The following is a 26,070-nucleotide window of genomic DNA, read 5'->3' as shown; positions in this document are numbered from 1 at the left end:
TGAAACTGGAACCCAGAGTAGTTTATTCTTCTTTTCCTTTCCAACGTACAGATTCTCTGTATCGAGCCCTGGCTGTCTGGACTCTCTTTGCAGATCAGGGTAGCCTTGAACTCACAGTGATTTACCTGCCTCCGCCTCTCAAGTGCTTGTGATAAAGGCCAGAAGCATTTGTTCATTGAGGTTCCTCTTCCCCCATGGCCCTAGCTTGTAATAGATGGGTAAAAACTAACCAGCGCAATCCTGATCTCAATTTCCTTATGAGTGGAATTATAATGAACACAGGGGGACGTGGACAGGAGTGTTTTCTCTGGTGAGTCTCCTGTGAGAGAAGGCATAGAATTTTGGCTAACTACGGTACCTGTAGCTCTCCAGGTTGGGATCTCGTAAGCTGTTCTTAACTATGTATAAATGAGAACATGTGTTATATGGAAAGGTTCTTTTCTGGTGAGTCGGGAAGGAAAGCCATATGGGGGCTGGGTAGGTGACTCATCAGATAAGACTACTTGCTGCTTTTCCAGGGTCGCCGCATCTGGTTCCCAGCACACACGTCTTTGGTCAGCTTTCAAAGGCTTGGAACTCCTGCTGTGAAAGATCTGATGCTGTCTTCCAGCCTCCATAGGGAAACTGCACACGTGTGGCATACTTCCACACAGACACAATAAATACACATTTAAAAATAGAATAAAAACCTGTCTAATAACTCTCTGTGATCACATGGAAGGACATAACGAAAGGGGAGACCCAGAGTAGTTGGGTGGCTTTAGAATGGTTACCAGTCCCTGTGATTATTAAAGTATTATTTGAACAATGTACAGTTCTCCTGACTTGGGTAGCTGGACTAATTCATTTTTTTTTCTTTAAGGAGGAAGAATGAGCATGAGCTCTTTCTTTGCTATGCTATTTACCGTCATGATGCTGGATTTTTCTGTCAGCTCCCTACCACTGTCTATAGGAGCCGGGAAGAATGCAGTGGCTGTCCCAAAACTGCTTGTGACCATCTACTTTGTGTTCATGCTGGTGAGTGTTTTGCTAAGAGAAAAAAAAACTTCCTCTATTCCTTGTTGGACATGTAACCTGCTTGAAAAATCAGTACTTAGGACATGAAGCCACCTGCTAAAGCTTATTGTCATAGAGGTGGAGCTGCCTTTCTTCCTCTTCTTCTGTGACTCTTGATCTAATGTCAGTCCTAGGATGTAGCTAATAGGCCATTTCTAGTGGGTTCTTAAAAGACATTTCCTGGGACTGCATTAGAAACCATAATAATTTGGAATCAGTAAAGGCTGTGGTTGGCTAATTCCCTCACAAAGGGAGCAGATTGCTGCCTTGCTTTCATGCTGGTGTAAGAGACTTCCCGCCATGTTAGCTACAGCAGAGATGACCTGGTTTATTCACTGGTCTCTAATGGGAAAGCAAGGGTCATGAGAAAGTAAGTGTTCATCAGGAGGAGGCTATCTCAGGGCTCCCTTGTGTCCTGAAAAGCATTAGAAACAGCGGGAGATTCCAGAGTCCTCAGTACTAAGTCAGTCTTCTGTGTTAGCATACGTCTGCTCATCTCTGTAGAAATGATTGTTCAGTCTTAGATGTCCATAAGTGATACCCTTACTCTATAGGAATCAATAGACAAGTGAACCAGATTCCACACTTTCCCACCAAGCAGAGCAGGTGAATAGAACTATTGAATGTGCTACAGTTTGCATCATTTCTTCTGTTGCAAGGACATCCTGTAGCTTGGCAATGGGAAATGCGTGGCTTTGAGAAAGTGCTCAGTTTGTTTCTATTTCCTATCTATATGGTCATATACATATGGCCATGCAGTGACGTAAATCTTTAATAAATATGTTTTTATTTAAATCTTGTTTGAGGTATATAAATGCCTGTAAGGTGTGGTGATCAAGTCCACCCCTATTCTTCCCCTCCCCCCAAATTCCTCTTCCGTGGGGATTTTTGAATGAGAAATGTCCCTGAGCCTTAGGGGACGCTGGGTTCACAATTGCTTGTGCTGTGTGAGGTAGAGATGTGATGAGGCAAGTGTGTCACTGGGCATCATTGGGTGGTTGTAGTCTTGCCCCATTTGTGAATCACTCCCTGCTTTGTGAATTCATGGGAACACGTGAGCATTCGGCTTCCTCATTCCACATTCATGCCTGCCCCGTGCTGCCATAACCCCCTTCTAAGATGGACTCTCATCACTCTGGAAACTGAAGGCTGAACAAACTTCTGCAAGTGGTGCTGTATGAGCATCTGAAAAGCAGCTGCTCCATTTCCTGTCAGGCTCACTTCTCCTCCCATCCTGCCTCATGCTTTGTTTCGCTTTTTATAAACAGGGCCACCGTAGACTGTCTGCGCGTGCCTGTGTATAGGGCCATATACTGAAGCAAAGTCTGGCTTCCAGAGGCTTCATCTTTAAAGAAAAATGGCTCTCCATTCCCAGCAGCCAGCAGCTACCAATAGCTCCTGAGCTAAGGGTGGGACTTCCTGTCCACCTCTCCCTTCCATGCTGGGATGCTGCCTTGATCTAGGTCAAGTGTTTCACATGTCGTTACAACTGTTTTGCATTCACATGTGTCACTGCACAATTGTGACTGGATGGCCCTGCTTCACTGTACCCACTGCTTCCGGCTCTTACACTCTTTCATCTGACCTCACCGTGATCCGTAAGCCTTGGGAGGAGAGGTGCGATGCAGACTTCCTGTTCATGGTTGGATCCTTTGCAGTCTCTTTTCTCTGCATGTTGGGGGTCTCTGTGTCAATCCATCACCTTCTACTGATGTTGTGGGTCTCTGTCCATCAAAGAAGGGAAACCAATGCCCTCCTGCTTCAGCAGATCTACAGGCCTTCTCCCCAGGGAAACTCTCTTAGATTACAGTTTCGCCAAGACTCCTCTGCTAAAAATTACCAGCCCATCATTTCCTGCTAGGGGACCAAACAAAACAAAACAGAAAACAAACTGAAGCTAAACTGTGAGGGCCCCTTTCCTGAGATGTGAACTGAAACCACCGTTCAGAAGGTTCCAGACGGGGACAGAACATAACAATGCTCAGGGAAACGGACGGTCTCACACAGGAAAAGCCTTAATGATTTAAAAATCCTGTTTATAATTTTTAGAAATGATAGTAAAATTTTTTCATTATAACTAAAGCAGCTTTTCTAGTAAGTGTTCAACTGTGAGTATCAAGTCTTAGACTTACTTAGAAAAAAAGCCGAAAGCTTTCTTGGGACAAATTCACATGTCCCAAGTTTTCCCCTTTGAATCATGCAGGCAGCCTTTAAAGTTAATTCTCAGGAGCATCCTAACAGCACTCTAGTGTTGCTAGAGTTCACTCTGTTAAGCTTTCGAGGCAGGGAATCACTGGCTCGGGCTAGGTAATCACTCCTTTAATTTGAATGGGACACTGGTCCTACAGAGTAAACAGCATGCTAGACTCTTTATAAGAGAAGGGCATGTGGGGTGATAAAGCTTGCTAGAGTCTGCTGCTCTTGTTCCCAGATGTTCAGGCAAACCTCCAGAAACCCTCCTATCAGTGGAGAAGATGAATTATTCCTCATACAAGCGGGGGATGAATCCTCTCACCAAAGGGTTGTGATCCCTCCAGTGGGTGGTGATCTCTCTAGTGGGTAATGGTCCCTCCAGTGGGTGGTGATCCCTCAAGTGGGTGGTGGTCCCTGCAGTGAGTGGTGGTCCCTGCAGTGGGTGGTGATCTTTCCAGTGGGTGGTGGTCCCCGCAATGAGTGGAGATCTCCCCAGTGGGTGGTGCTCCCTGCAGTGAGTGGTGATCCCCCTAGTGAGTGGTGATCCCCACAGTGGGTGGTGACATCTCCAGCAGTCTTGCAGTTGTTATTGTTCAGCACTGTTCTTGCTAATCTGTTTGGATTTTTTTTGTTGTTTTTTTTGGTTTTGGTTTTTTTTTTTTATTTCTATGTGAAATTTGAGGGTTTTTTTTTCAATTTTTGTAATTTATATTAGAAGTTTGATGGGGACTGCATTGAATCTAATGACTGGTTTTGGTAGGATGCATATTTCATAATATTTGTCTTATAGAATATAAGCATAGGACGTCTTTCTGTCTTTTAGTATCTTCTTCAATTTATTTATTGTCAGTTTCTTAACATTTTTATTGTAGAAATATTTCACTTGGTTGGATTTTTTCCAAGATATTCACTTCCCCCTTTTTGAAATTACTGTAAATGAAATTTCCCCCCTCATTTCTTTCTCATTATGTTTATAATTTGTGTTTAGAAAAGGCTCTGACTTCTGTGTGCGCTGTCATGGTGTTTTATCACAGCAATTAAGACATTAAGACAACTGGTCATTGTATACATTTTCTATATGTGACCTTAAAAACTAGTTCTGAAGCTGAATGTCGTATTTTATACATAAGCATTTGTTCAGGTCAAGTCTGAATGCACACACACTGTCATTCCTGTGACTATTCTGGTATACTGAAGATGAGACAGGACAAGTATGAGCTGTCACTTGTTTATCCCCATCAGTCCTTTCTGGCAACTCTGTATGATTCTGTTTGGTAGCTTCTTAAAATGAGGGTCTGGGCACTTTTTCTTCTGCTCTTCATCAGCGTAGTTTATCAGTTCTAGGGTTGAAATTGTCTTAAGGCTGTAGATTAATTGAATACCAAATTACTCCTAGTCATGAACAGAGTCAACACTCTTATAAATAACGTCTTGTTGGTTTGTGGAAGTGGAAGTGCGTGTAGGATGCTCAGTGTTCATCCTAGTGAGGGTTTCTACTACTGGAAGGGAACACTATGCCTCAAGTATGTTAGGGAAGAAAGGGTTATTAAGGTTATACTTGTATATGTTCATCAGCAAAGGGGGTCATGGCAGAAACTCACGTTTAGCTGGAACAGTGAGGCAGGAATTGATGATATAGAGGCAATGGAGGGGTGTTGCTTATGGGATTGCTCCTTATGGCTTGCTCAGCCTGTTTCTTATAGAAACCAGGACCACAGCCTAGGGATGGTAACACCCACAATGGGCTGGACTCTGCCCTATTAATCAATAATAAAAAATGTCCCTTTGACTTGACTACAAATGGTTTTATAGAGACATTTTCTTAATTGAGATTCCCTCCATTCTACTGAATTTAGTTTTTTGTCAAGTTGACATAAAATGAGCCAAGAAAGCATTCTTTCAGGATATGTTCCTAACTGGTGCTAGTTTTATTAGAAAAGTAACTACACTTGACTTGTAATATTGTCAGAGGTTCAACTAAACATATATTAACAATATATTAAACTATATATCAAATAATGTTTCTGTTCCGAATATCACCACTCCAAGTATTACACAATATAAACTACGTAGCTACATGAATTACATATAATAAGGAATCTGGGATGATTAAAAGTATGTTGCATGGAGGTATTTAAAGCATTAAGGGTGTGTGCGGATCGCAGGCCATCTTGAAGACAGCATAAGCATCTCTATGGTTTGGATTCTGCAGAGTGGGGTGACAGGGTCTTCCTTCAAAAACCACAGAGAACCCTGGCTTTGCCAAGAGTGCAGGCTTTGGATTACAGTTAACTGAAAGAATGGTTTTAAAGATCTGGTCTGAAGGCCAAGAGCAATGGTCAGAAGGATGTGTAGGTCTTGAAGAGGAAGTTACTTGTCTAGGATTCTTAGTCACTGGACTGGTTCTGCTCTTTGTAGTTTTTTTCAGGTTTATCACTATATTCTGGAAGCCTCCCACCTCAGCTCTCATGGATTCAATACTTTAGCATTCTTCATTATGGCTTTAAGGTAAGCTGTCCTCTCTGTCACTCTACTTGGGGTCTCCAATTATAGTAACCAAAATGTGTCCCACCCAGGTCCTTCCATCAGCAATAATCTCTAACCAGCTCCTGCCTAGGAATGTCCTTCCAGGGGCAAAAGAGGAACAATTTCCTGTTAGTTTAACTTGGCCTCAGGTCAGTAAGTCACCTGTGCCTTTCCCATGTCACGTGTTATTTGAGAACTGAAGGGGGAGGGAAAGTTCAGAGCAAAGGGAAAGGTAGACAATACAATTTTTAAAAAGAACCCTAGTGTTTCTGTCCAGTGAAGAATTGATGACCGGGTCAGAGACTACGATGTATAGTTCATATCAGGAAATTACCGGAAACAGAAACCATGTAATACTCAGAGCCATATTGGCTCACACGCTTTCTCTGCAGCGGAGTGCATCTCAGTGTTCTTTTACTCCCATAATTACAGCTGGTTTTGATGAAAACAAGCAAGAACATGTTCCTCCTATAACCCAATAGTATTGTTTTAATCATAGCTCTTATGGTTGCAAAATTAGAGGGCAAAGAAGGAGGATGCATGGGGTAATTTAGTTAGAGATTTCACATTTTAGTCAACGGGAAACATCATTATTTCAATCATAAGCCTTTGGATTCTGGAGCAGTCCAGATGGGGACACTGGTGGACTGAGCGGACTGTGAACGTGGTTGAGGTTTTTGTTTTTTAATGTTTTACAAATAGTGGTAACGATTGTAACTGAAGATATAGCTGTGTTTATTCTTTGAAAACGTATGAAAATGAAATATAAGTCTGTTTTCCTTTCCCTGCTCCTGCTTGTGTTACAGGCTTTGCTGCACAATGAGTTCCTTGGACAAAACTTCTGTCCAGAAGACACGATGGAAGAACTCAGTAGATGCCATAACTATGTAATGTAAGCTTGAGCTCAGGGTCATGATGGGGCATAGAATTAGCATTAGACTTAGAGGGGACCTGCTGATAAGACCAGGGTTAACACTCTGTCCTTTGACTGTTCCCCAGAGTGAGTCCCTGTGCACCAAAGGACATAGTTTCAACACTACTCCGTAGTATTGATAATGTGCAGAAAAGATTCTTTAGGGCATCGTGGAGAAGAGTTTTGGTGCTTTGATTGTGGATTTGAGTTTCAGAACATTCGAGTTTGACATAAGCTGCTCTGATAGGCTAACAAAGCCATATAGTTTCTAAATATATATGGTACGGTACCTATGAGCTGATCCTGAAAAGGTCGGGACAGCAAGGGTGAGCTTTGCCTGCCAGCATTCAGGGTCATCCCTCTGCCTCACACTCTGGAAGATGTCAAGAAATCAAAGACTAGTGTTTCTGTGTGTGTGTGTGTGTGTGTGTGTGTGTGTGTGTGTGTGTGTGTGTGTGTGTGAAAAATGTCCTATCAGAGAATGTGCCCTGCAATAAAGGATATAAATAATTCAGCATGTTGAGAAAAGTATCTTTTTTGTCTAATACTATTAAAATAAAAACATAGATTTTTGATAAAACTGATCTTTTTTTTTTTTTTTTCAGAGCTGGGGACCGAACCCAGGGCCTTGCACTTGCTAGGCAAGCGCTCTACCACTGAGCTAAATCCCCAACCCCAAAACTGATCTGTTTTAAAATTACAATACCTTCACTTTGTGTGATTTTTCTCATGATTTGATTTTCATATATAAAGCAGAGAGAAATATTGTGATACGTTAAATCTCTCATGAATATTCAAAAAACTAATGAAGAATTGCAGAGAAAATTTTTCATTTTGATTTACTGATGAGAAAACCTGTTTGGAGAGAGACCTTATTTCTCACATATTCTCTCTCCTGGTGTGGCCTGGGCTCTTCTAATACAACTTCCTTTCCAGTTCCTGGTCAGGAGGACATGGATGGGAAAGTGAAAGCAGAGGAGGCCATCCCCATTCTTCCTCCTCATAGGTTCATCCTCTCAAGAGGAAGAAATCTGCTCTTTCAGAAGATTTGTGGTGTTCTAAATCCTAAGAGATACAAGGGAACAGAGTCACAGGGATGGAGAGACACAGGCAGCAATTGTAGCTCTATGCAGAATTCTTCACAGCAGCTCCTATGCTAATCTGTGTCAGGCCCACTGCACACTGCTGTGCTCCCACTGCTACCACAGGCTCAGGCTGTCACCTGTGCTGCTAGGGATGTCCTATAGCTAAGCTCTGTGGTTGTTACTTCAGTCTTAGTACAGGAGCAGACAGAAATTCACTGACTCCTGCCTGCAACTTCTGTTCTCCTCTGGTCCCAGGTCTAGAATTCCATGCTTCTGTTCTTGCGCGTGACTGTCTACTGGGTCAGCAAAGTCCTTGGAGTGTCCGTGTCTTTAGAAAGCTGGGATTTTCTGCTTGAGGAGTAGCAATACTTGACCCATGCTTTTCCCCTTCATAGAGAGCAGCATTACGGATTTAGAAACAAATAATACCATGAAGTGAACAGAGTTGGATCACAGTGCAGTTGTGTAAAGCTGCTGTGGTTATTAGGTCTCCATCCTACAGGCTTTCAAGTAGATATGGTAGCTACTCTTCTCTGGATAGTTTTTGAAATTAACTCAGGTGCCTGACTCAAGTAGTTTCAGTTAATTGTCTTATTACATAACAAATTCCTAAGCATATCATGACGACTGTCATTTAAATAAAAGGGAGAAAATTTTCATGAAAATTTTAATGTGTTGAAATTATGAGTTTTTAAGGGAAGCAACAATAAATGTATTGAATAAACTCTGACATTACCTTTGTGTGTGTTGAATTACAGATGTGCTGGTGAAGAATTCTTGGCGATCCAGGGCATCGATCTCTCATCGTGGGGCTTCTGGGAGAATCACCTGGCTTTAGCTTGTATAATGATTATCCTCTTAACAATTACCTATGTGCAGTTATTACAGGTTAAGACATTAGAAGTTCTTAGATCCCGGGGGAGGAATTTTCTTCAGTTGTTTAACTAAATACCAAAGTATCTTCTGTATGTCTGTAATTGTATTCCTGGACAAATGCTACATCCAGCCTGACCCAGAGAGGATCCCTCTGCTGTGAACACTGATGAACGTAGAGACTCATGGCTGCTCACAGTACAGGGCTAAGGGACACTCCAGTGCTTATCTCCAACAGGACACCTATTGCGTGCCCTCTATAGCTCAGAGCATTGTACAGTAGAAAGAGTGCAGGAGCCAGAATATGAGAAGAAGGAGTGGAAATGCAATATTGTGGTCCTGCACAGCCAAGGCAACCATGGTCTGTGTCTCAACTCTACGGCTACCTACAGAAGACTGGATCCCTCATCAGCACAGAAGGAGCAGAGGAGAACTCAATGGGTCCATCCCCCATTCTGCTCAACTATTGGCTACTGGAAGATCATGGGGGAGAGGCAGTCATTGATTTCACATGTATGTTCACATTTGAGCCTAGAGACTCCAGTGGAAAGTCCGAAACACTCTGATCCCACACACAGCCCTGTTTAAACTCTGTGGGTCATAAGACAAAGATGTGGGTGTGAGAAAGAGACTTGTAAAGAAGAGTATTTGAAGGGAGTGTAAGGAAAATGAGAGAGGTGGACGGAGGGGGAAATGGCTGAAATGCATTATATATGGAATTGTATATTTTTAAAAATAAAATTATAGAAAAGCAACTTTCGTGTAAAGTATCCAATGAAGTTTTCCTTTTTAAAATTTTGGTATCTCATTCTGTAAATCAGCGATGGTTTTTAAAAATTGACAAAACAACAAGATAAACTACAGAGTCCAAGCCCCAAACTAACATTAGGAAGTATTGCATGCTAGTTCGTCTCATCCATAAAAATCATGAGACATAATTCATCAATTTAATTAACCTGGAAAAGGAGAATTTGTCCTAGAAAATTTTACATCCATTGGTATCAGTTTCATCTCTACAGTGAGAATGTAATGGCCAATGATCCGTGATTGGTGGTGGGAAGATCAGGTTCAAGGTCATGCTCAGCTCCATACTATGCTTGAGGCTAACCTGGGCTACAAAAGACACTATGTCAAAACAAAAACAAGCCAAAGCCCACACATAATGAGTGACTATAAAAACATTCCCAGTCAGCTCATTGAGGAAGTGAGATTTAAGGGAAGTGTCTCAGAGTTTCTGTGGCTAAAACAAAACACTATGGAAAAAGCGAGTTGGGGAGGAAAGGGTTTATCCAGATTACACTTCCACACTGGTGGTCACCACTTAAGGAAGTCAGGACTGGATCTAATGCAGAGCAGAAACCTGGTGGTAGGAGCTGCTGGAAGGGCCATGGAGGGTGCTGAGTGCTGGCTTGCTTCACATGGCTTTCTTATCGTGCTTTCTCACAGAACCCAGGACCACCAGCCCAGGGATGGCACCACCATAATGAGCTGCGCCCTCCCCCATCAGTCACTAGTTAAGAAAGTATTATTTTATGGAGGCATTTTCTCAATTGATGTTCCTTGCTCTCTGATGACCAAGTTGTCATAAAAATAGCCAGCACAGAGGGATACGTCTCTGTGGTGATGTGTAATGGTTCAGGAGTCTTAACTGAGGGCGTTGGCTATAATTAAAGCCATAATTAAAGACAGGGTTTTCATGATATGAAATGGCTCTTGTTGAAAGATCCCCGGAGCGAGGAGACCCTCACTCAAGTCTTGCGATGAAGCGACCACCCAAGAACTCACACAAGACTATCCTTGCTGTAATCACATGAGGTTTATAGATAGGAACCAGTGCACTGGGGTCGAGACTCATATCCCACGCAGCGGCAGTGGAGTTTGACCCCGAGGGGCTGGGAGAAGGGGTATTTAAAGGGAGAAAGCACAACCGAGGGGGCAGGGATGGTGTCATTGGAAAGTGTAAAGAATACCAGTGAAAAATCACAAGGAGAAACTCTCTGTTTTTCAGGATTGTTTCCTAGGAGAAGCTGTCTCCTGCTTCTCAGATTTTTAACTTCATGGTCCATTAGTTCCCAGGAGAGGCTTCCTGGAACATACAATTCTGAGGCCTAACCTGTTTCTTCTGCTCTAAACTTTGTGTCTAGGGGGGCAACTTTAAAACTTTTATCTTTCATTGTGACATTTCAGGGTAAACTCTGGATGTGAAAAGTCACTTAACCTCCAGGATTAACTTGGTGGTGTGCGGTTTGACTAGAGGCTCTCAAAAGGAACGCTCCTGAGACACAGATGTTTGGACTTGGTCTTCCACATTTCTGTCTGTACAAACTACCTCTTGGAACAATTGCCCACTCCCAGATCTGCTAGTTCCCAAGATCCTTTGCAGCCCTGGAGATTACAGGCTATTGTTTACTAGCTGCTATATCTGCACCTTCACAGGTCTAGCCCTTGTGTTTCTACAATTACCTTTCATAACTCCCTCATTCATTCTTTTTCCATAAAAGGAAAGTACTCATCAGTGATACTCATCAGTGTTTTTAAACATCTTAAACATTGATGTGTAGTATAACAAAATATCCATTTTGGCTCTTGTTATAGACTCAGTGTTTCCATTGTCCTTCCTGCTGGCCCCCACCCCTACCCCCATTCAGTCATTCCTTTGTGACTCTGCTGACCACAAAAATCTCTCTCTAGCAGGGATTCACAGCTGCCACAGTAGGCTAGTACTCAGCTAGGGGACCTTCATCCTCCTTCCTGTCCTCCATTTAGGTCTCTCTGGACTTACCTCAGTGCTGCTGCTGCCTGCCCACATGAGCCACTTCATCCCCAATCCTATTCTGTGCCTCCTAGGGGGTTCAGGCTTTGACCAGTGAGGCAGAGATTTCATAGCTCATTCCTGCCACCTACAGTGTATTCTATATCCGGGCCTTGTTCCCACCCACTTCCGGGCCTTGTCCCCACCCACTTCTCAGTCAGTTTATCTTTGCTCAGTTTATTAACTTGCCCAAAATCCATGTTGTCCTCACTGCCTCCCAACCCGCTGGAGTCACAGCAGGATACCTCTACCTTTGGTTTCACCTTCAAAGTTTTCATGCATACAGAAATTTTAGGAAGATCGTCATGGTGGTTTGAGCAAGCTTGACAAAGGGAGCAGCACTCTTAGGAGGTGTGGCTTTGTTGGTGGAAGGGCACCCCTGTGGGGCTGGGCTTTGAAGCTCCACCCAGTGCAGAAAAGCCAGATTTCTCCTAGCAAACTTCACATCAAGATGTACAACTGTCAGCTCCTCCTGAGCCTTACCTGCACGGACGCTGCCCTGCTCCTGCTAATTGATAACGGACTGAACCCGTGAACCTGTAGGACACCCCAATTAAATGTTGTCCTTTGTAAGAGTTCTTGGTCATAGTGTCTCTTCAGAGCAATAAAACCCAAACTGAGACAATGTATTTATTTATGAGACCAATTTTCTCTTTTGGCTTGTGCACAGTGGTTATCCAGGCTGATGGGCCAGTGATTTCCAGAAGTCTGCCCACCTCCACTGTCCCAGCATTACAGTTAGAGTGTGGCTGCCGACCCACCTGTGTGCTGGCGCTGAGCAGGTGCACATGCATGTGCACCAAACACTCCACTTACTGAATTCTGTCTCTCCTCACAATCCTGGATCTGTTTTTCTGGAGTATTCATTAGAGACCAGGTGTGAGAGCCAAACCCGGGAGAGCAACTCTGAAACAGACCCAAGGGCCTCAGCCCGAACTCAGAAGGACCGGAAGTGATCACCGTGTATCAGGTCCTGATTCTGTGGCCTTCTGCTGTCTGACCTTGTTAATCACTTCCAGAGTCCACTACCACAGAGTAGAGAAATGGAGTAATCACCTTGCCAGCTTTCATCACTAGAGCCTGTGCAGGAAGTGGAAAACACAATCCAGAAAGTCTACCGATGAGTGCTTGTGTGTCAAGAGTTCCCTGCCTGCTATTGTTCCCTTCCAGTCCTCACTGGCATCAGTAGAAAAGCTCACTGAGAATGCAGTAGACTCTCATTCACTTTTTATAATAATGGCTATTTTATAAAATGAAGTGGTAGTTGCTCTTACAGCTGTTAAGTACAAGGACTGGGGTAGACTCTTAGGTTGGAGTTCAGCTCAATTCTCCCAATTATGAGGAAATAGGCATATTATGAAAAATGTCCTTATTCTGTCTGGGAATTTATTGCATGATATCCATGAGAGACACGGTTAGGTGTTGCTGACATGACATTTAGTCTACACTCTGAGTCTCTTGTCTTCCTATCCTTTTCTTCTCTCTTCATTTTTAAAGCAATGTTCAGTGATCCACCTCATTGCCTTGGGAACACAAGAACATGGCAAACCAGACAGCAGCAGACGTGAAGAAGGGAGAGCAGGGTAGAACTGAACAACAGTGAGACAGAAAAAAATACAATAATGTCATCGAACAATAAATGAAGAGAGAAGCCAGATCGGTGAACTGTTAGCAAACTAGCAAAGAAAAATGCACACCGACAGTAGACATATTACATCAGATACCAACAAAGTTCAGAAATTCATAAGGATATACCTGAAAATCTTATGTTCTAGATTCCAAGTAGAGGGCAGAAGCAGTCTTTCTAGCCCAGGCTACAACTTCCTATGTAGCACAGGCTGTCCTTCAACTTGGAAACCTTGGGACTCAGGCTATGAGTCCTGAGATTATAGGTGTGTATTCTTACCCTTCATCCCAGAAGTGCTCTCAATGCACTGTTAAAAAAAAAAAAAAAAAAAAAAAAACCCTCTGAATTTCACAATTACAAATGTGTCACATGGTAAATGTATCTTGCATTCTGTGACATTGGTGTTTCCCTCCCTCCCTCACTGAACCTGAGGAATGAACTAGAGGATTTCTGACAGACAGAATGCTGGCCAGTAGCCCCAGGGACCCTCATGCCTCTCCTTCCCATTGGCAGGCTTTTCCCTGGGTGCTGGCATCTGAACTCAGGACCTTATGCTTAGAAGTCAGTCCACTGCCCCGGCCTCTTCTCGCTTTGTGTGTATTTGGACTCCAGTAAAAGGTAATCCTAACGAAAGCTATTTAAAATGTTTATTCTTTGAGAATTTCGAGAATTTAATGCATAGGATGGATTAACCACAGTCAGCCTCACTTAATCTCCACTGCTGCCTTCCCACAGGATTCCCCTCAGAGTCCTCTCCCAACTGCAGCATCCTCCTCCTTTTCTCTCTCCCTCCCTCCTCTCTCCCTCCTCCTCCTCCCTCTTTCCTCTCCTTCAATAACCCCTGGAGTCCAGTCAGAGCTGCCCATACACTCCTCAGTGTAAAAACCTCCCCTGGTCAGTCAGCACACCGAGGACCACTCTCCTGAAGAAAACTGACTGACTTTTCCTCCCCTGGCAGTCACCAACTGTCTACAGTTCCTCAGCTAGAGGTGTGTGTTGCTGGGGAGGGGCAGCGGGGGTGGGGCGGGGAGGATATGCTTCTTCCTCCCTGATCCAGGCTAGAATGTTAAAACTGGTTGGGTAGTGAAATTCACTCTTCAACCTTTAACTTTAACGGTTCTATGATTCCTCCGTTGCTGTACACAGAGCACCGTCTGACCCAGGTTAACAGTCCAAGTGCAATCACTCCGTCTTTTTGTTCTTTTGGAGATAAAAGTTCAATGTTTAGCCAAGGCACACAAACCCAATCCTCCTGCCTTAGCCTCTCAGTTACAAAGATTACAACTGTGAACAATTGTTCTCTTGAATTATAAAAAGAAACGACAAACGAAGTTATATTAACAACCTTCACGCCCAAGGAAACAAATCCCCTGCAGTCATGACCCCTTGTTTGTCCCTTTCTGCTTTATGCTCATGTTCACTTTCTGATTGCTACCCCGCCGCCAATCCAATTAATAAGAGGAAAAAAGGACACTTTTACTTTTCTTTCCCCCTCTTCATCCAGATGTCAGATCCTCAACATCCAGCACTGATTCGACCCTGATCTAGGGCATAGTGCGGACTGCCCAGCTCTCTCAGTCTTGCTGACCCCGTGGCACCCCAACCACTTAGCTCATAAGAACCCTGACTCCCCACCCCATGGCGTGCAACTTCCAAGCCTCTCTTCCTGCTCCGCCCAGATCACAGCCAGATCTTCACCTTCCTTCCCTGGCAGCCTCTGGGAAGAAGCAAGGGACTCTGGCAGAGGCTACAGGCTCCTTGGGCAGCGCGGTGAGTTGCTCTTTTCCCCCCTGCATCTGCCTGCAGTGAGTGTGGGAGAACAGGACTGGCTTTATTATTTCAGAGTTAACATTAGACACCTCTCCAATTTACAGTGCACAGTCTGTACTTCCGGGTACATTCGCAGGTGCTCAAGCATGTTTCCAGCACCTACGCTGCTTATTTAAATCCGGAGATGCTTTTCAGCAGGGTTTCTGGGACTTTTCAGGGTCTGGGGAAGGGGCGGGGCGGGGCGGGGCGGAACACTGTGGAGGGAGATCCTAGGGTACTTGTAAAGTCAGTTCTTGCAACTTTTGAGGCAAAGTCCCTCCCATGTTTCATTCAGCACAGTGTTCCAGGTCAGATGGCCCTTCAGCTTCCGAGTGAATTCTGAGGTGGGATTACCAAGGCATGGCTCCTTAATCTCCTTTCTATGGAGTTCTATGGAGTTCCGGGGCTACAACTCGGATCATCAGCCTTGTGCAGAGCCATCAGGTTGAACCCTGGATGCTGTTCAGACACTTTTTCATCCTGTACGGTTTAGAGGATCAAATTCAGAGCCTTGCATACGCCAGGCAAGCGCTCTGCCAGTCCCGAGGGATTTTAAATATCGAAGCATCTCATCTACTTATAGGGTAATTTGACTTCTTCCTTTCTGGTTTGTATCTCTTTTGTATTTTTCTCCTGACTTACTGCTCTGATGTCTCAAACTTATTTTAAATAATAGTTGATGGAAAGGTCACCCTTGGCTCCATGTTGATGTTAGAGGAAGTAATTTCAGTCATTCCCCGTGGAGTATAGTGCTGCTGATAGGATTCTCACAGTAGCCCTGATTACCTGGAGGAATTTCATAAACTCGTTGTTTTTGATAGCTGAGTAATATTCCATTGTGTAGATGTACCACATTTTCTGTATTCATTCCTCTATTGAAAGGCATCTGGGTTCTTTGCAACTTCTGGCTATTATAAATAGGACTGCTATGAACATGGTGGAGCATGTCCTTGTTATATGTTGGAGCATCTTGTGGGTATATGCCCAGGAATGGTATAGCTGGGTCTTCAGGTAGTACTATGTCCAATTTTCTGAGGAACCTCCAGAGTGATTTTCAGAGTGGTTGTACCAGCTTGCAATCCCACCAACAATGGAGAAGTGTTCCTCTTTCTCCACATCCTTGCCAGCATCTGTTGTCACCAGAGTTTTTTATCTTAGCCATTCTGACTGATGTGAAGTGGAATCTCAGGATTGATTTGATTTGCATTTCCCTGATGACTTAGAATGTTGAACATTTCTTTAAGCCACTTCTCAGTCATTCCATATTCCTCAGCTGAGAATTCTTTTTTTAGCTCTTTACCCTATTTTTAAATGGGGTTATTTGACTCTCTGGAGTCTACCTTCTTGAGTTGTTTGCATATTTTGGATATTAGCCCTCTATCACATGTGGGATTGGTAAAGATCTTTTCCCAATCTGTTGGTTGTGGTTTTGTCCTAATGACAGTGTCCTTTGCCTTACAGAAGCTTTGCAGTTTTATGAGGTCCCATTTGTTCATTCTTGCTCCTTTCACTTTCAGTCTTGGTATGCCTCTGCCAGCTCGGTGAGTTCCTGCTGCAATCAGTGATTGCTTACTGATTTTTGCTTTTCAATTCTATTTATGTTTGAGTCAAGGTTAAAACCTGTGGGATGAATGAAATCCTATAAATTAATTAATAAATTAATGGGGCTTCTTTTATCTTTAGATTTTTCTCCCTCGGCTTCTTTTTTTCTTCCTAGAAGTTTGCTGTCTCGATGTTAGTTTGCTCTCTATTGCTGTGGTAAAACACCATGATGAAAAGCAACTTGGGGAGGAGAAAGTTTATTTGGCTTAACCCTTCCACATCACAATCCATCCCTGCGAGACACCAAGGCAGGAACTCGGGCAGGGACTGAATCAGAGACCATGGAGGAATACGCGTTACTAGTTGTTCCTCATGGCTTGCTCAGCCTGCTTTCTTAAACACTCCAGGAACCCAGAGTGGGCTGGGCCCTCCCACATCAATCATCCATCAAAAACGCCCCAACAGCCTTGCCAACCTGATGGGTACGGTTGCTCACCTGAGGTCTCTTCTTCACAGGTGACTCCAGTGTGCGTGCATCACGTTGATGAAAAGCTCACCAGCACTTACCGAGTTACTGCTGTTGGTTCCTTAGAACTGCAAGATTTATTTCTCCTGCACTCCTGATTGTGTCTTCTTCCTTGTGTTTAGAATTTTCCTGTAAGTAACTTCTTCAGTGATGGCGCAGTGGTCACACATTGCATTAGTCACACCCATCCTGAAGGTTTTTAAAAGGACACTTTTTTCTGTTGCCATGCTGGCTCTCAGTTATTTTCTGAGTGCTCAGAGTGCATCGTTCCATGCTCTGGCCTTGAAGATTTCTATCAAGAAATGCCCTGTTGTTCTGAATGGTTTGTCAGTTGGGTACTTTGTAAGTCCCTTGGCACCCCTCTGTAGTACCCTGCAGTATTGTTCTCCTGTTCTGCAAGCTCAGCATAAGACAAGACTGTTTTAGGTCATCTATCAGGTGGTCTAATTATTTCTGTACTTGGATGTCCTAGTATTTCAATAGATAGAGGAGACTTTCTAATAATAATGTCTCACTGAATAGGTTTCCTATGTCTTTAGTCCATATTCCAGCATTCTATTTGTAAGACTCTCAGAGAGAATCTTCCCTCAGGAGGGAGATCTTCAAGCCCAATGACCAGACCGAGTCCACAGGCTGTAATCTGTAAGAGGATTTTTATTGATCAGGATACACAGGTATCTGTGGGCATCCCAGTCAATTTGGAAGACTGGCGCGCCTAGCAGAACCAGGGATGTATGGTTACAGGGATGTGATTGGTGGAGTAAATGAGGCATACGTGTATGTTACCTATTTTCGCTATAATCATAACAGTGAGTTAGCAAAAAGTACATGGTGGTCAGGGCTTCCGGGGGGTCAGGGACTGTTTCTTTTTCCTGCCAGGTGGCCCATGGAGCAATGTCCATAATTTAGTCTGGTTTCTGCATTTTGTTTTCTTTTCTGGTCTGTTTCGTTTAAATGATGGGTCAGCTTGTCCCACATATCTAAAAACTTACTTTTTACTTCTATAGTTGAGGGCCTTGGGCTTGTACAATTCCCTTTCTGGGAGGGGGTCTTTCATTCCCCCATTTTCTTTTTTTGTCTTTGAGTGGAATCTTCCACTCAACTTGGTTAAGGTACCTCTGTTTTTTTGTTGTTTCACCATCTGATACTGTTGTCTCAGCACAAAAGTTTGAATGACTGAAAGTCTGTATCTCTTATTATTCCTGTCTGATCTGCATAGAAACAGCATTCTTCTTTTAGTGTAGCACACAGACTCCTTTTTTAAAGGATATCAGGTCTAATCTTTTCCTATTTTGAAGGACTACCTCTGAGAGGGAGGTTAAGTATTCTTGGAGGTCAGCTAAAAAGTCTTTTTTATTCTTTTTATATCTGAGTCAATGGCAGTTCCTAATTCTCTATAAGCCTTGTATTGTAGGGCAACTGTAGATGTCCTTGTGCTGTCCTTGTAGCACCTAGATAGCCTTAAATAATTTTTAACTCTCTTTTGTGTCTTATTAAGTCTTTAGCATCAGGATTTTAATCTGGACACTATCTGAACCTATACACCAAGGTCTTTTAGAACTTTTAAACTTATATAGATTGTGATCCCTGAGGCACAGTCTCAAGAAGTGTTAGGAGTACTAACATATGTAATGTTATATCATTTGCAATAAAAATCAAGCCTATCCTTACACCTATTCCGAGGGAACCCAGGGCAAACAGGCAAACATGAAATTTTTGTTTTTAAAACACACTCTTCAAGTGAGCATTATAGCAACCTCTCAGTCACTTAAGTCTAGGGAGCTTTTTGAAGATCTGAGTGTCCCTCTAGGTCCCAGCTCTCAGCCCCAACAGCTAGTACGCTGCTGGTGAGGGCTGAGAATTGACGGCTGTCAGGGTGGTCAGCATCACCAGGTATAGTCCTTTCCAGCGAGGCTCGAGTGTCTGGGCTCAGTGTAGCTGTAGTCTCTAACCTGGAACTGATGACATGTCTCAGGGGTCTCCGGGGCATAGGCTGCTGTCAGCTGTGAGCAGATTTCTTTCTGTATAAATCATTATTACTATGACATGTTGGTTCAGTAACATCATCTAATACAGTCAGGGGAGCTGAGGCCCCATATAAGATCTCAAAGGGGGTAAGGCTGAATCTGGAAGGGGTATTTCTTGCTCTGAAGAGAGCAAGAGGGAAGGAGTGTCACCCAGTCTGTGTCAGTCTCCATGGTCAATTTGGTCAGGGTCTCTTTTAAAATTTTATTTATTTATTCTATCTGTCTTGAACTTTGAGGTCTGTAAATATAACGTAATTTTTAATCAACCTCTAAATATCTGGCCACACCCTGGCTTACCTTGGCAACGAAAGTAGGACTGTTGTCTGACCAGATTACCTTGGGCATTCTAAATCGGGGGAAGATTTCTTCCAGTATCTTCTTGATGATTGTAGAGGCCGTCTCATGTTTGGTGGGGAAAGCTTCTATCTATTCCTGAAAAGATATCTATAAACACTAGGAGACATTTATAACCATATTTTCCTGGTTTTATCTCTGTGAAGTCCACTTCTCAGTAGGATCCAGGCCATTCCCCACGGAGCCTCCTACCAGAGTCAACTTTCCTGAAAACAGTTACCTTTTGGCATGGTATACATCAGTGCACTATCTGTTCTAAGAGATACTTGAGACCTGTAACATAATATTTAGTTTTTGAAAACGTCTGGATGAGTTTGCTTACCCCTAAGTGAGTCCATTGATGTATTTGTTTTACCATGGCCTCTGCCTGTAAAAATTGTAGCAGGATCTTCTTTCTCGTTGAGGTGTACCAGAGTCTCTTCCTCGGCCTGGCTGGGTCATGTAGGGCCCTTAACAGAGCCAGAATCTCTTTTTTTTTTCTTGCCCTCAGATGTCAGCAGGCCCCTCTGCTGATGGGCTGTAGCAAAGGCATACGTGCTGTCCACATAGATGTTAAGTCTCCTTCTCGGCTCAAGGGCTTTGGTGAGGGGAGCGAGCTCTACCCCCTGAGTAGTGGTGTCTTCTGGTAGGGCCTGAGCCCAAATGACTCTGTTTCCATCTACCACTGTTGTCCCAGCCCATCTTTTTTCTTCTGTAAGAAGCTGCTCCCACCTATGAACCAGATGGCATCTACCCTCTTTGGTGGCTGGCCAGTCAGATCTTTATGCCACCCCTGTGCTTTAGTGAGCACCTGCTGACAGTCATAAAGGGGGGTGTCTAGGTCGGGGTCCGGGAGCAGGGTTGCAGGGTTTAGACTCGTAGGGGCAGTCTGGGATCACAAGGAACAAGTGGGATACCCGGCCCACGCCAAGCTCCACCGTTCTTCTGGTAGTCCATGAGTATCATTTGTTGCCGGTAGTCCCCTGTACTCAAGGTCTTTTGCTGGACACTAGCCCATTTGGGCGTAGGAGCACAGAGTGTTGGGCCCCCGTATTCACAAAACAACTGGGCAGGCTTCCCTTCTATCTTAGCGCATAGCCAGCACTCTAGGACCAAGAGGCTTGCCTTCCGGGCTGCTGGAGAGGCCCCTCTTGTTCTTTCTGGGGCAGTCCCTGACCCAGTGTCCTTTTTCCTTGCGATAGGCACACTGATCTTTAGCTAGGAATTCTCTTCTGTTGCCAGGTACTGTCTTCCTAGGTTCCCTAACTACTGTGGCCAGTATATATTCCTCTCCTGTCTTTTATCCCTCTTTAGCTCTCTAGCTTCTTTTTCCTTTTGTCTCTTTTCTTCCTTAGCTTCCTGTTCTTTTTACCTTCTTTCTTCTTTTTTTCTCTTCTCTTCTTCAGTCTCTCTCTCATATCTTCTGTATCTTCCTCTACAGCTATTAGATGCTGTCCACTTATGTAACTACACTTTAACTTTACTTTCTCTGTAACTTATACTAACTCTCAGCAACTTAGCTTAACCCTTCAAATTTCTGTAACTTTCTCTCTTTATATCTTTTCCTTATCTTAGCCAGATTGGTGGGGCATTTTCCAGCCCCTCGGAGACCCACCCTTGGAGCCTGGTGGCAGACCCGGAGCACTCCCTACCTTCAGGGGTATTCAAGTCAACAGTCAGGAGTGAGGGCCTTCCATCCATGTCTGGAACATTCTTTCTGGTCTCTAGTAGGATTCTGTCTTTCCTCGGTGGTAAAGAAGACCTGTAACAGTTACTAACAAGCATCTCAAATGGGATGGTGAGAAAACAAGAGAATCTTGAGAATAGAGGTCCACTGAAGAGGACAAATAGCATTTAGTCACACAGCTAAACCAGGAGGACTTTTTAGGACAAAAAGGCTGTTGTAAAAATAAGCACAAGCTTTGTGTCTGTGAAACAGAACGGCAAGCAGAGGGAGCTGATCTGTTACCGACCATCTCTCTGGACTTAAGAACTAATAACAAAAGGATGGAGAGATGGTTAGGACCTGGGTGCTAGATGCCAAGTGGCTGACAAAAGAATTGTAACCGGTTCACCTGGGACTTTCAGGACCTCAGTAGCAGCCCTCTACCAAACTGTCTCACTGGGTTAAAGGCCCATGGAAAAGAAAACATTAATCCTGACCTTGGCCACAGCCAAAGCCTGAATTCTAAATTTTGACTGGCAAAACAAAGTTCTTCTCAGTTTGTTGTAGATTCTTTTTGAAACTATTTTAGGGGCTTTTTTGTCCCCCAACCTGGGGCATTTTGACCACAGGGGCAGGAACTGGCTGCTGTGGGGATAGGATCAAAGGCACTCTCCATGTCAATGATGACTAACAGGGAAGGTTACTTAATGTTGGAGATCAACTCCTCTCTTGGAATAGGGCCAGCAGATAAGGCAGGCTCCCTTAAAGAACTTCTCTTAATGAATGCTCTCCTTCTGTGAGCAAGTGTTGAAGGTCTGGCCACTGAAGGCAGCAACTGGAATTATTATTTTTTTCAGGGCCAAAAGTCTCATAAAACAACCACTAACTCTACGCTATCTTCTTGTCAAAGCCGGCCGGCCTCATCACCTTGAAACTCCTCTTACGCTGACTTGGCCAGAGCTGCGCCACTGCCCACGCGCAGCCTGCAGCTTGCTAGCAGGCCTGCATGCTTGTCACCCTCGGCCCCTATATTTTTCTACTCTGTGTTGTCCCTTCCTTAGAAGCTGTGAATGTTTAAGCAACAGGGAGAATTTTTCTTCAGGATCTAAGGTAAAGCTTTCAGGCTCTTGTTAATACCTGCTTCAGACAGGGTCACTCACTAACCTGGAGTTCTTCATACACAACTGTTAACAGCAGCTAGACTGGACAAGGGGAGCAAAGGGAGGGGCATCTCTCCTTGGGGAGGAGGCTAAGAGAGAAAGATAAAACAATTTTTCTCAAGCAAATTATTTCCAAGTTAAGCACCAAGAGGACCAAGTAAAACTCCTTGACAAACAAAGCAAACAGTTTCATGATTTCAAACACAGTCGTCAGTCCAAGATTTTAAACACAGTTGTCTATCCAAAGTCCAAAAACGAAACAAAAGCCAAAAAGACACTCGACAATACCACAGAAAACAACCCAGACAAACAAGACCAAGACAAAGCATCCTATAACCAATTTCTACAGATGTTCAAAGAAAATTAGGACACAAAGAAGACAAACAATTCCAACAGTCAGACAGACAGACGCACCGTGCGGCTTCGGTGTCAAACTGAAACCAAAAATTTAGACAGAGGCGATGAGGGTCCGGATCCTTCAGTGGATCCGGCTCTCTCCTCTCTCCTCCAACCCAAAACCACGTATCCTTCCGATACAGGCTGAGCCCCGAAAAACCAGGCTCCAAACACCCTTGGAACGTCTTCCAGGGCTGCGGGGGAGAAGTCCGAGCTCGTCAGCTCCTTCTCTGGCCCGCCCAAATACAAACCCAAGCCAAGTAACTAAGCATTTACAGAACAAGTCACAAAGCAAGACAAGACAGGACAAGACAAACACTGGCCAGCTTACCTCCCGGAGGGTGGTCGGTGGTCTCTAGGCAGAGGATCTCCCATCCCGGACGAGCCCCCATATGTAAGACTCTCAGAGAGAATCTTCCCTCAGGAGGGAGATCCTCAAGCCCAATGACCAGACCGAGTCCACAGGCTGTAATCTGTAAGAGGATTTTTATTGATCAGGATACACAGGTATCTGTGGGCGTCCCAGTCAATATGGAAGACTGGCGCGCCTAGCAGAACCAGGGACGGGTTTTTATAGGGCATTGGGGAGCAGAAGCAGGCTTACAGAAGCAGATGTATGGTTACAGGGATGTGATTGGTGGAGTAAATGAGGCATACGTGTATGTTACCTATTTTCGCTATAATCATAACAGTGAGTTAGCAAAAAGTACATGGTGGTCAGGGCTTCCGGGGGGTCAGGGATTGTTTCTTTTTCCTGCCAGGTGGCCCATGGAACAATGTCCATAATTTAGTCTGGTTTCTGCATTTTGTTTTCTTTTCTGGTCTGTTTCGTCTAAATGATGGGTCAGCTTGTCCCACATATCTAAAAACTTACTTTTTACTTCTATAGTTGAGGGCCTTGGGCTTGTACAATTCCCTTTCTGGGAGGGGGTCTTTCATATTCTAATAAAAAACACTCTTATTTGATCTCTCAGTCACATCCTGGAGGTCATGCAAGTGAGGTCATCACAATTCTTTTTGATTCTTTTCTGAGAGCAATAACTTACATCATGTTGACTTTGAAACCCTGGTAGTTTATGTTTCAGTTCATTTAGTCAGTTGTAGATGCTTTCTCCTGAATTTTTAAAGAGTTATGTACAAACTTTTCTAAAATTTCTATCTTGTGAAATTCAGTATTTATTACTCATCCACTATATGCTGTTATCTTTGGCTTATTTCCTTCAGTTGTTTATCTTTTGGAAGTTGTTATCCACTCTCAGTTATCCTCTTTAATGATTTTCTAAATATTTACCTAATTAAATACATTTATATTTAGTTGCTGAAATAAAAGTCAGGATCTTTCCAGGAAGTTGTTACTTTGTTTCCACCCGTTGTTTTGTTTCTTTGTCATGTTTTGTATGCAATTGTGGGAGTGAATATGTTTTACATACTGACATATGGATTTGTAAAGCAGGCATCCTATTGCGGGCTGAATTCCCAGCACTGCTCAGGGTAGAGAAAATAAACCACAGCAACAATACTGGAGCCTACTTCCCGACAACAGGCATGACGGGCACAAGGAATTTTATGGACAGGCAATGGTGGCACATGACTTTAATCCCAGCCTTCTGGAGGCAGAGGAAGGTGGATCTCTGCGATATAGGCCAGCCTGCTCTACAGAATGAGTTCTAAGACAGCCAGGGCAACACAGAGAAACCTACCAAACAACAATTCTAACAACAAAGCAATGGGCAAATCTAATTTAAAATAAAACATTAAACCACATTAAATCTAACCATAAAGTTAGATTAAAATCTTAAAGAACAATCATGAGAAACAGGAGGTTCTTCCTTGTGATTTGGTAACAATTATGAGAAACAGGAGGTTCTTCCTTGTGATTCGGTATGGTTTTTCCTTTAAATACCCCTTCTTTCAACCATTCGAGGTCAAACTCCTCTACCCCTGCCTGGGATACGAGTCTCCACCCCAGTGAACTGGTTTCTGTCATCCCTATCAATAAATCTCTTGTTGATTGCATCAAGATCAATCTCTCCTGAGTTCTTGAGGGGTCGCATCATCCTGAGGCTTGGGTTGCGGTCTCTCCACTCTGGGGGTCTTTCAGGATTCTCAGTAAGGTTAGGAAGGTTCTTGGAAGGAAGAACCTTTTTTTTTTTTCACTAAAATCTAACTACTATGCCTAGAATCCAGGAATTTTAACTGTTGAATAAACTTCTGTCAAACTGAATCAAATATTCCCCCAAGTGGCAAGAAATGAAAGCATATTTTGCCTATTAGGGTACACCTAACCTTATCTGAGAGTGAAGTCTAGATAGAGCACTGTTTATCTCACCTGCTGCAGTTCAGTCAGAATGAAGGGAAAATTATACAGATTTGGGGTTTAAAAATATGGAGTTGGAAGGGTTCACAGACTCAGGACTAAACATTGTGAAAAGCAAGTCCAGGCAGCCCTGCCCTGCCGCTAGAACTAACAGACCATAAAGGGAAAGGAATGCAGAACAGACCAGGAGTACCGGATCTGACTCACAGTCCACCTGGCAGGAAGAGATAAGCCCCCAGCCCCTGACATCCAGGACGCCCCAAACCTGCCAATGTGTGTAGCTATACCTTATTACCTCATCATGTGAAATAGCCAATCATATGTGAACATGTCTATGTGCCTCGTTTGAATCCACCAATCCCCGTAACTATGCATCTGCTTCTGTATGCCCGCTTCTGCTTCCCCAAACCCTATAAAAGCCCCATGCTGGAGCTGCTAGGCGCGCAAGTCCTCCGAAGAGACTGTGTGCCCGCAGGTACCTGTGTTTTCCAATAAACCCTCTTGCTGATTGCATCCGAGTGGACTCAGCTCGGTCATTGGGCGCTTGGGACTCCTCCTGAGGGAAAGGTCCTCTCTGGGGGTTTTTCAAGAATTCACAAAGAGATCATACAGGTATATATCAAGAGGTCAAAAGCGCCAGTCACAGCCTGATTCTACCTTTTCCACATCCCCTAGGCCCTCCGTGTCCAGAAGGACCAGGGTGTGCTTTGGCTTGGTGGGGTGTGGCACGCACCATATCCAGATGCCCTTGGTCTGCGACTGCACGGTGGAGCCCAGAGGGAAGCCTGAAGGGAAGAGAGGAGGATTAAGGTCAGGTTGTGAATGTCCTGCACAGGGAGCCTTGTGTGGTAAAACGTCAGTGCCCTGCAGCCAACACTGTTGTGAAGAAATCTGAAGGTCTTAGGAGTTGAAGCCTAGTCGAGGATGCCGGTAACTACAGAACGGGTTTTGAAGGTTAGAGCTCGGTCCCTTCCTCAGTTTCTGCCTCCTTCTTCCGAGCAGCGGGTCCCAAGATGAATGAACCAAGAATGTTGAGTGAAATCTCCCAAACCATGTCAAGATAAGTGCCTTTCCATCAGTGTTTCTTTTCGGGTGTTTTAGTCACAGCTGAGGAAGAAGTACAAAGAGGGATGTAAGCAGTAGAATGGATGGATGAGTGCTGTGAGTGCCTCGCCACTTGAAACAGTGCCCCATCTCCCCTCGAGAAGG

At 44.0% G+C, this 26,070-nt stretch overlaps 1 protein-coding gene and 1 long non-coding RNA gene across 6 annotated transcripts in view; one reads left to right on the top strand and one right to left on the bottom strand.

Moving 5' to 3' along the window:
- The window catches only part of Abcg3l2 (ATP-binding cassette, subfamily G (WHITE), member 3-like 2), a 49,372-nt gene extending 39,971 nt beyond the window's left edge, over positions 1-9,401 (top strand). For all 4 annotated transcript variants that reach the window (XM_039092155.2, NM_001419101.1, XM_063273322.1 and 1 more), the window contains 4 exons: positions 863-1,017; positions 5,668-5,757; positions 6,582-6,667; positions 8,532-9,401. In XM_039092155.2, coding sequence (XP_038948083.1) covers positions 863-1,017; positions 5,668-5,757; positions 6,582-6,667; positions 8,532-8,721 — 521 coding nt within the window. In that variant the 3' untranslated portion in view covers positions 8,722-9,401. The remainder of the gene's footprint in view (positions 1-862; positions 1,018-5,667; positions 5,758-6,581; positions 6,668-8,531) is intronic.
- LOC134481817 (uncharacterized) overlaps positions 7,514-26,070 on the bottom strand; it is a 36,511-nt gene continuing 17,954 nt past the window's right edge. The window contains exons 3-5 of one of the 2 annotated variants that reach the window (XR_010057662.1): positions 16,933-25,646; positions 8,510-16,514; positions 7,514-7,753 (exon numbers count right to left, since the gene is read on the bottom strand). This is a non-coding gene — a long non-coding RNA (uncharacterized LOC134481817). Of the gene's footprint in view, positions 7,754-8,509; positions 25,647-26,070 lie in introns of both variants that reach the window. The other variant, XR_010057661.1, reaches the window with a different exon arrangement.

Source organism: Rattus norvegicus, chromosome 14 (assembly GCF_036323735.1).
Source record: "Rattus norvegicus strain BN/NHsdMcwi chromosome 14, GRCr8, whole genome shotgun sequence".
Taxonomy (NCBI): Eukaryota; Metazoa; Chordata; class Mammalia; order Rodentia; family Muridae; genus Rattus; species Rattus norvegicus.
This window is presented reverse-complemented; position numbering and strand designations above follow the sequence as displayed.